General features: G+C 43.5%; 1 protein-coding gene across 1 annotated transcript in view; it reads left to right on the forward strand.

Annotated features, from left to right (window-relative positions):
• The window catches only part of ACER3 (alkaline ceramidase 3), a 129726-nt gene that overhangs the window by 74470 nt on the left and 44343 nt on the right, over positions 1-10913 (forward strand). Inside the window, exons 5-6 of the mRNA XM_055122059.1 lie at positions 1082-1163; positions 6925-6960. Of these exons, the coding sequence (XP_054978034.1) occupies positions 1082-1163; positions 6925-6960 (118 nt within the window). The remainder of the gene's footprint in view (positions 1-1081; positions 1164-6924; positions 6961-10913) is intronic.

The raw sequence follows: 10913 nt of genomic DNA on the forward strand, positions 1-10913 counted from the left end.
AGCCTCTTGGATAGCATAGCGATAGTACAGTGGGTAGGGCATTTGCTTTGCACGCGACCGACCCGGGTTCGATTCCTCTACCCCTCTCGGATAGCCTGTCAAGCTACCCGTGGCATATTCAATATGCCAAAAACAGTAACAACAAGACTCACAATGGAGATGTTACTGGTGCCCGCTCGAGCAAATCAATGAGCAACTGGATGACAGTGACAGTGACAGTGATCTCTGTTGTCGGGCACTACCTGATTGTACAAATTCAACCGCCTAGGACTGGAGCTATAGTACAACAGGAAAGGTGTTTGCCTTGCTCACGGCCAACCTGGGTTCAACCCCCGGCATCACATATGGTCCCCTGCGTCCTGCCAGGAGTGATGTCTGAGTGCAGAGCCAGGAGTAAGCTCTGAGCCCAACCAGTGTGGCCCAAAAAGAAAAAGAAAGAGAGGGTGGGAGAGGGCGGGAGGGGTCAGGGGTGGAGGGAAAGAGAGGGGTGGGAGAGAAGGGGGAGAAGAAAGAAATGAGGTGAAAGAAAAGGATGAAAAGCAAGCACTAGCTCTTCACTTGATTCAATCTCTGATTCCCAAACTCAAAGTTTTCAGGATGACCTAAGGAAAAATTTTTGGAGCATTTTCAGTGGTTTATTTATAACAAACAATACAAAATAAATTATTTTGATTCTGCTTTGGGCAGGGGTTAGGGTTTGGGATGGAAATGTCCAAAATAGGGTGGCAGGAAGGTATAATGATGGTAGGACTGGTGTTGGAATATTAAGTGTAATCAAATATTGTGAACTACTTTATAAAAATAAAATTAAAATAATATTTAGGGGAAGAGTATCTCATTGGCCTGGCTGAAGTCAGGAGCTACTGTGGCCCCTGGTCCAGCCCCACCCCTGGGCAGGGAAGGGCCCTGCTGTGGGCTCCCTGTGATAAGCGACAGCTGGGCGGGAATGAAGGGCTGCGTTAAAGGCAGACACGTACTGGTTCCCAACTGGTAAAAGCAGCATTTCTGGTTTCCAATTCTGAAACAAATTTTGTGTTCTCTTTCTCTCTCTCTCTCTCTCTCTCTCTTTTTCTCTTTAAAGGTTTGAATGTTTCAAGATCAAGAACACAGTGAACTACCATCTGCTTTTTACCTTAGTTCTGTTCAGCTTGATAGTAACCACAGTAAGTCATATTGTATTTCTTTTTTTTCCTGCTTTTTGCATCACACCCAGTGATGCTCATGGGTTACTCCTGACTCTGCACTCAGGAATCACCCCTGGCAGTGCTCAGGGGACCATATGGGATGCTGGGAATCTAACCCGGGTCGGCTGTGCGCAAGGCAAACGCCCTACCCGCTGTGCTATTGCTTCAGCCCCCAAGTCATATTGTATTTCTTATGGAGCATGAGAACCAACTCTTTTAGTGTTTCCTTTTTCTTGTTCAAATCCAAAGTTCCTATGGGGAAACCCACAAGTATTATTATTACTTTGTTTCCTGCTTAGATATTATTTCTCAGCAGAGTTGAAATGATTTTATGAAACTTTAATATTTTTAAAGAAAGGTGGGAGTTAAAAGCCAAATATTTAGTAGCATATCAATGGGGAAAACAATCTATTACCTCCTGTGTGTTTATTCTAAATGTTTTGGTTTGGGGGCCATAACTGGTATTGCTCAGGGCTTACTCTTGGCTCAGGGTCACTCCTGGAGGGGCTTGGGAGACCATCCAGAGTACCTGGGATCAAACCTGGGTCGTGTGTGAGGCAAGTTCCCTACGACTGTATTATCTCTTCAGCCCCAGTGTGGCCACTTGAAATGCTTTGCTTTTTCCCATTAAGCTGAAATGAGCTGGTCATTTTATATCCTGCCCTCGTCCTGGTGCTTTGCTCCTTCAAGTGAATTGTGTTTTGTATTAAGAAAATATTTATTTTGGGTCAGAGAGATAGTCCAGGGGTCAAGGCACTTACCTTGCATGTGGTGATACATGAGCACAGAGCCAGGAATAATTCCTGAGCACGGCCAGCGTGATCCAGAAAACAACAAACAAACAAAAAAATGAATTTATTTCAACAAACCTACTGCACCTACTGATAGGTATTAAAACATGTAGGGATGACTAAAAAACAGTTGCAAGGAATATACTCTTGGACCAGAGTCAAATGTGTCCACAAAGAATTGCATCAAAAGATAGATGATAATTGCAATAATAGAGGTAAAAACTAGATGAGATAATTGCAATAATAGAGGTAAAAAACTAGATGATAATAGTGAAGAGACGAAAATTACATGGGTGGGTCAAGGAGAGCTCTAAAGAGAAGGAACTTGAATAGTTTTATTTTTCACTTTTCTTTCTCTTTTGTTTTGTTTTTTTGGGGGGAGGGCAGGGCTATACCCAGCAGTGCTCAGGGCTCACTCCTGGCTCTGCACTCAGGGATCACTCCTGGCATGCTCAGGGAATAATACCAGGGATCAAACCCCAGCCAGTCTTGTACAGAGCAAGTACCCTACCCACTGCACTGTTGGCCCAGCTCCTTACTGGAGTTTTAAAGTATGATTCAGAGTGTCCCAAGCTCACGGGCATATGGGGTAAAGCATTTCTAAGACAGACTATTTTCATTGTCCTATTTCATTGCTTAGAACAGGATAGCACACTACCAGCATTTTTAATCGGTTAATGTGTGTTAGTGTACTGAGTTCTTTGCATTTATTTTTAAATCAATATATTTCTAAATCATGATTAAATTCTCATTAAGTCGTCAGTGCCAATAGAATTGAGAGATTATTTGTTTATTTTGGTTTGGGAGCCACACTCCGCAGTGCTTAGGGCTTTTTCCTGGCTCTGTCAATGTTCGAAGACAGTAGATGGTCCTGGAGATCCAACGGGGCTGGCCTGTGCAAGGAAAGTGCCTTAGCCTGTATCCTATCTCTCCAGTCCCTGAGAGAGGCTTATGATGGCTGGAACATGTGTTAAGTGGTGAGATGTGGAGGAGTTTACTTGAGTGAATCAGGCACACTTCATATCATGAAAACCCTTTTATGCCACAGTTAGATTTGGATTTTTATCCCCAAGGTAGTGTGGTGCCATTGACTGGTTTTACAGCAGAGAAAAATTATATTTACCTGTGCTTTAGAGATATATGAAAGATCAATGAGAAATGTGAGGCTAGGCCCAGGAAATTTTGCTTCAGCATAAAATAGCTGTAGGGATGAAAATAATAGTCATAGGACTTGTGACCCACTAAACAGAGATGGCAGCGGGCCAGAGAGATAGTACAGTGGGAAGGACGATTACCTTGCACACAGCTAGCCCAGATTGGATCCCCAGCATCCCATATGGTTCCCCAAGCACTGCAGGAGTAACCCCTGAGAATTATCAAGCATGACCCAAGAAGAAAAAAAAAAGTAAAAATAAATAAATAAATAGAGGCGGCAGAAATGGACTCGAAGAAGGAATTGTCTAGAATAACTCCTCAGTTTACGATGTGGCCATCGGGATGCATCTTAAGTCCTTAACCAGGATAGGAAGCTTGGCCTTAAGACTATTCTTTTGAGGGGGCCATATTGTTTTGAGGGGGCCAGAGAGATAGTACAGTGGGTAAGGCTGCTTGCCTTGCATGCAGTCAACCTGGGATTGATCCCCAGCATCCCATACTGTCCCCCAAGAACTGGCAGGAAAATTCTTGAGCACAGAGCCAGGAGTAATCTCTGAGCATCGTTGGTGTTGCCCCAAAATTGAAAACAAACAAAAACCCCAATTTTTTTGAGGACAGAGAGTGTGACTCCGTGGTAGAGCTCATGCTGCCCTCCGTGCCTAGTACCCTGGGTTCAATCTCTGCCCCTGCCCCAAAAAATTGTTTCTAAGAGACATGGTCTTTTGCATTTCTTTATCAGTAGCAGTGGGAATCTGAGGCTATGTGTATAGGAATAATGTGTGCTGAAACAACAAATTTCAGATGATGAAAACTTTCTGCCTGAGTTCATAGTTACACATGTATCATGTCTCACACATTTTACTACTAAACTCTATGAGCACTTAGAGGACTCTGCTCTGGTTTTAATGAAGATAGAAAATTCCTCTAGGAGTAAGAAATCTCGTTGCCAAAGACTAAGAGTGCATAAAATTTCATGAGATCAGCACTATATTAAATGAGAATATAGAGATAACTAATCACAGCTCTGTATGGCAAAGGGTTTATTGCCTTGTAGGGCAACGAGACAAAGTTAAAAACCCCATAAAATTACGAGGTGGGCAATGAGGGTTGGAAGCAGCTTCTCCTAGAGAAGAAATCAGAAAAGATTTCGACAAACTTTAGGCTTTAAGATGGCAGTTTGCCAGCAGTGGAGAATGCCTGAACATTCTGTTGAAAGAGCAACCTGGTTAAAGTTCAGAAGCATGAAACTAGCATGTCTAGGGAAGTATTGTACCCTCAGAGCCCGGGAGAAGTAGGAGAGCACTGTGGCCACCAGGAAGGCACATCAGGGAGACTCTGACATTTGGATGTGTCTTGTAAGTGGTGGAAATCATTTCAAGGTTAGCGTTTGAATTGGGGGGCAGGAGGAGTGATGGATGGTACGGCGGGTAAGGTGCTTGTCTTGCACTCAGTGAACCTATTTGAATTCTGGCACCACACATGGTCACCCTAACCCCATAAGAAGTGACCCCCAATCTCAGAGTCAAGATTGAGCCCCGAGCACATCCAGGTGTGGCAGCCACAAAAGAAAGTTTTGTGGGGAAAAGCTTTTGGATTTGGATCCCTCCCTTGGCATTGGGCTTAGTCACCCATGGGGCAGTAAAACCCAAACTTAGGGTTTTTATAACTGGGACTGCGTCTAAGTGAGGTAGGAGTTTCATGAAGCAGAAAAAGGCAGGAAACAAATGTAGAATGTTTTCACTTATTGAGCATGTTATATGCCAGACACTTCACTATCTTCGCTTTTTTCCCCTTGCCACTTATTCCCAAAATGAGACTTTTTGCTAAGTGTCGTGCTTAAGTCGTCCAACAAATAAGTGGAAGGGTTTTGCGATGTGTCTCCTGCCTCTGTGTGTGGTGGGCTTGCTGTCATAATACCAGCCTACCACTAAATTGTCAGAGAAGTGACTTGTTAGCCCTCTTGAGTGTCTGCATCTTTGCCCGTCCTTAAAGCAGTTGCAGAGGTTGAGAGGTTAGAGGTTAGAGGTGAGAGGTTAGAACTGTACCCCACAGCTTGAAACACTCGTTTCTTGTGATAACTTAGCACTGAGGTGTTGTTCCCTCCCTTCCCATCCCCACCCCTTAGGTATTCGCCCTTCCATGGCATCATCTAATCTGACCTGAACTATATGGCCAGACTCAAGCCTCAGTGGCAAAATTAGGGACATAGAGCAGGTTCAGTATTTGCAGAGATGTTGAGGTGGACTTCCTGTTTTTCTTTTCTCTCTCTCTTTTTTTTTAATTGAATCACCATGTGGAAAGTTACAAAGTTCTCAGGCTTATGTCTCAGTTATACAATATTCAAACACCCATCCCTTCACCAGTGCCCATATTCCACCACCAAAAATCCCAGTATACCTCCCGCCCCCGCCCCCCACCCCCAACTGCATAACTGATGAATTTCACTTCATTTTCTCTTTACCTTGATTACATTCCATATTTCAACACAAAACTCACTATTCTTGTTGGAGTTTCCCCCGAAGAAAGACAGCCCTACTACCAAGGAAGCATTTGATAATTAGTTTTCCATTGCTGAGAATGAAGAGATATGTAGCCCCACTGCTCCAAGTACATAACTCTTTTTGTTTTCTTTTTCCTTTTCCTTTTTTTTTTCCTCATCCCCCTTCCCGTGCCTCATAGTATGGTGGACACCATGCCGCGTTTCTCCCCGAAAATGGGAAACAACCGGGAAAGAGGGATATTTCCTCTTCTCGGCCAGCGTGGGGCTATTGTTTAGTTCACAGTCTAGAGATATGGCTGCTACTTTGATTACCTTCAATATTTCAACAAAAAACTTACTGTTATTGTTTGGAGTTTCCCCCCAAAGTCAGACCTGCTAAAAAGGAACCATTTCACATTGCTGACAATTAAGCGATGTTAAGTCACGCGGTTTTGGAATTCTGTATAAAGTCCAGGGAAAATTCTGCCAGAAATTGCATACCCCAGCTCACAGTCCCAGTGCATTGCTGTAAGAAGCTGCTCTGGATGCCAAAATGGGTTAGAAGACCTCTGGAATCAAAGTCTTTAGGAGCAGAGGGTCCGTTTTGCTCTCAGTAGCTCCGGATTTATCTGGGCCGAGGGCGTGCCAGTAACACCCACTTCCCATGATTGCCTAGGAGCCCCAAAGTGTAAAAACCGTATACCTCTGGGTTAGGAGTCTTAGAAGGTGGCTCTTGCCATGTGGATATTGTTGCTGCCACCATTTTCCATGCAGAAAAACAGGGTGGAGAGGAAAGATCCATCCCCGGGCAGCGCGGAGTTGTAGCCCAGCTCACAGTCCCAGTGCATTGCTGTAAGAAGCTGCGCTGGATGCCAAAATGGTTTACACGGCCTCTGGAATCAAAGTCTTTAGGCGCAGAGGGTCCCTCTTTTTTCTTTTAAATTAAAAACTTATATTCCCCTTCTCCTTTCTTTTTATTTTTTTGCTGTCATTGCTGTTGCAGTCACCAAGAGGTGCACACACTTTGTTGAATTATCTGTAGACAGCATCCCCCCACCCCTGCCATGTTGGACTCTTAATTGTGGTGTCAGTACACATTTGGTCGCAGTGTTCGTTGGGGGGGAGGGGGATCATTATACATGGTTTCCAGGTACTGAAATCACGTTCAGTGATCCTGTGGGACAGTGCCAGGGATCGAACTTGGAGTCTCATACTTCAGGCAGGTCCTTTGTGAGGGAATCTCCCCAGCCTGTAATAGGTTTCCTTTCCCTCCCTCAGTACATGCCATTCACATTTGTTTCTTTTACTCTTTCAGGTGTACCTTAAGGTAAAGGAGCCTATATTCCATCAGGTAATTTTTTTTAAAGTTATTACACATTTGATTGTATAACAGTGCTTGCTTTCATTGTATTTTCCTGTTCTAGCAAACAAATGCAGATTCAGCTTCTAAAAAGAAAACAGCAGCTATCCAAGGAAAGTTTAGCTTGCAAAGTTCAGGAAAGGAGAAATTGCAGACTCAAACCCCTCCAGGAGCTGCGTGGAGCTAGTAACACTGTGCCTGAGAGAACCATTCCCAGTCCAGGCTTGAGCCCCCTGTGCAGAGTGAAATGTGAACGCTATTGTAATGGGTTGGTTTGTAATTCTTTCTTTATTGTTAGGATTTTTTAAAAAATATAGCCACATCTTGGGGCTGGAGCAACAGTGAAGCAATAGTACATTTGCCTTGCTCATGGTTGACCCAGGTTTAATCTGTGTCATCCCATAGCGTCCCCTGAGCACCACCAGGAGTAATTCCTGAGTACGAGCAAGAGTAACCCCTGAGCATTGCCAGGTGTGGCCCAAAAAGTAAAAAAAAAAAAAATTCTAATAGTAACTATTCCTATTTAACATTAGTACGGTAGCACTGTCATCCCGTTGCTCATCGATTTGTTCAAGTGGGCACCAGTAACGTCTCCATTGTGAGACTTGTTACTGTTTTTGGCATATCGAATACACCACGGAGAGCTTGCCAGGCTCTGCTATGTGGGCGGGATACTCTCGGTAGCTTGTCGGGCTCTCCGAGAGGGACGGAGGAATCAAACCCGGGTCAGCCTCGTGCAAAGCAAATGCCCTACCCACTGTGCTATAGATCCAGTCCATTAATATTTAATTATTCTGATCAATAATACCTATTAATAGTTTTTTTTAGTAAAATATTCTAAAAGTGAGGGACAGAGCGATAGATAGTACAGGGGGCAGGGCATTTGCCATGCACTCAAACTGACCCATGTTCAATCCCTATCACCCCTGGCACTTCCGTGAACCCACCAGGAATGGGTCAGCCTTGCAAGTCTGTTTATATGATGAATGAGTGCAGGGCCAGGAGTAAGCCCTGAACATAGATGGGGGTAGCACAGAACCAAAAATACCGTGAGGTACAGTCCACTCTGAGTTGCCCACATGCAACTCTGGGTTCTTCTTTTTTCTTTTTCTTTAGTTTTGGGTAACACCCGGGGGTGCTCAGGGCTTTTACTCCTGGCTCTGAGCTCAGTGGACCATATGGGGTGTCAGGAATCGAATCTGCATCGGCCGCATGCAAGGCGAGCACCCCACTCCCCTGCCTATTGCTCGGGCCCAATTGACTCTGGGCTCTTGACGTCCCTTCACTTGACAGCACCATCCTGTGCCATCAGCATTTCTCGGGCGTGAATCCCCTTACTTTTGGCCTTCTCTGTCTGTCTGTCTCTCCTCTGTGTGTGTCTCTGTCTCTGTCTGTCTGTCTGTCTGTCTGTCTGTCTCACAGACACATACACACACACATTCTCCTTCAACAAGACTTTTATTTCACTTTTTTTAAAATTCCTTGAGTATTTCCCTCTTGTATGTATTTAGTAAGTTTTGTCGAGCGCCTTCAGTGATTTCTCCAGGAAGAGTGAGCGCGGGAAGTGTTGCTGTGGGACAGCAGGGCGAGTCTCCGGGAGTGGAGCCATCGCAGCCCCACGGAGAGAGCAGCCCTGCACTGAAAGAGCCGTTGTCCAGGGCGTGCCACCCGCGTGCCTGGGTCCTGCTCGGCGCTCCCCCAGCAACCCTGCAAATTCGGGATTATTGGCCACATTTTACGGGAATGAGCTCAGACATAGTAATTTATCCCGGGGTTACGTTGTTATTAAAGGTCAAAGCTGGAATTGTGGCCGACATTTGTTTGAATCGTACCCTTCATTATTCTTACAACAAAAGAAATCTTGAAAGTGCATTTTAGCAGTGCCAGAGATCTTACTGTTTTAAACGATTGTGTGCCTATATGAAAATTTTATGTTTCTGTATTTTTAAACTGAAGCTGAACAATAACAACATAAATCTGGGTTTTTGAAATAAATTCCAAAACCACATTACTGTGCCTTGCTTGAAAGTACATGTACTAAAGTACATTTTACACAGAGATTATCCTCTGTGTAATAACTCATGTTTACTCGAAGTGATCTCATTATATAATTACCCCTTGATTTAGAACAAGCTTTGGCACAGCATAAAAAATGAAGTAAGTTTGTTTATATGATGAATTTTTTTTATAAATTCCTTGTTTTACTTAGGAAAGGAAAATCACAATAACAAAACACCAATAATTGAAACTTGGAGTTAATTATTTTTAGGTTTCTCATATTTTTAGCTTCCTATATTACAATTTATATTAATTTCTAAAAATAAAATATTTCATTTATTTATTTTTTTAATTTTATTTTGGGCAGAGCAATAGCCAGTGGATAGGGCATTCGCCTTGCACACGGCCAACCCCGGTTTGATTCCGCCGCCCCTCTCAGAGAGCCCAGCAAGCTACCAAAAGTATCTCGCCCGCACGGCAGAGCACGGCAAGCTACCCGTGGCGTATTCGATATGCCAAAAACAGTAGCAACAAGTCTCACCATGGAGACGTTACTGGTGCCTGCTCGCTCGAGCAAATCGATGAGCAATGGGATAACAATGACAATGACAGTGACAGTGACAGTGATATAAGCACATGTCTATTCTTCTACTCTATCAACTAGATGTCCTGTGATTTTTTTCTCCTCTAGAAATTCCCTTAAATCTTAATTATAATACTAATGTTCTTACTATATGACTGTTCATTTTTAGCAGTATACGCTTCTGGAATAGCTTCATCCTGCTTTATGCTAAAATGGAACGATGGAGGTGCCTGCTGCCACTGGGGCTTGGAACTCACCTGAAACATGAAATTGAAATAACTTTTACAAACAAGATTAAAAACACACACAACATTTTAATGAAATTCATGAGTACTTATAAACACAAACATTCTCTCAAGTAAATCAGGATATCTGGAAATAAAGCACAGTCACCTGAATACTTATTCAAGCTTGTGCATAGTCACTGTATGTGACATTTGGGAAACATTACCAAGGTTTCTACAGCTGATTTGATATGAGCAACTGTAAGATATTCACTCCAGGGAGTCTATTTACCCCTAGATACTGGCATGTGTTTTTGTTTTGGCTTTGTTTGTTTGTTTGGTTGGTTAGTTGGCTTTGTTCGTTTGAGGGTCAACTTGAAGATGCTCAGGACTCACTCTCCTGTGCTACACTCAGGGATCACTCTTGGCGGGTTTGGGGAGCCATATGGGGTACCAGGTTTGTCATGTGCAAGGCAAGTGTCCTACCCAGTGTACTATCTCTCCAGTCCATAGCATGTGGGATTTTTTTAATGTTCTTTTAATGAAAGGTACTCTCTGCTGGTATCCAATGCTACTGATTGAAGGTAGTAGTCATTAATTCTTATTTTACATGATTTTGGTAAGTATCCTAAAAGAGGACCAAGACTGGTTAAAAACCAGTACTCAACTTCTGTGCAGGGAAACAATACGGGGGGGGGGGGGCGGCGGGCCGGTGAGGACTGCAGCAGAAAGGAAATAACCGACAATATTTAAACACACACACAAACCCTTAACTAGCTTGAGTCTATACTCTAATACCAAAGCTCAGACCTACTGCTGCTAGAACATACATATCTTCAATAAACCCAGATGGGTGGATTTTCAAGTAAAATACACATATTTTCCTTATATCAGGAAAATAATCTCAGACAATAGAATTAGTGTACTTCCATCCTTCCACCTGCCCTTTAATTCTTTCATAGTCATTTTGCTCCACGAGGATTATAAGTCAAAGGAGTGCCATGAGTGAGAAGTGCAGCAATGCCAAGAATCAGCCACCAGCTTGCAGACGCTGGAAACCATCTGTGCATCATCCCCTTGATTTCAACAAAAAGGTTCATTTCTTCTGGAGTTTGCAGCCCAAGAGTTTACAGTGAAAA

This window comes from Sorex araneus, chromosome X (assembly GCF_027595985.1).
Source record: "Sorex araneus isolate mSorAra2 chromosome X, mSorAra2.pri, whole genome shotgun sequence".
NCBI lineage: Eukaryota > Metazoa > Chordata > Mammalia > Eulipotyphla > Soricidae > Sorex > Sorex araneus.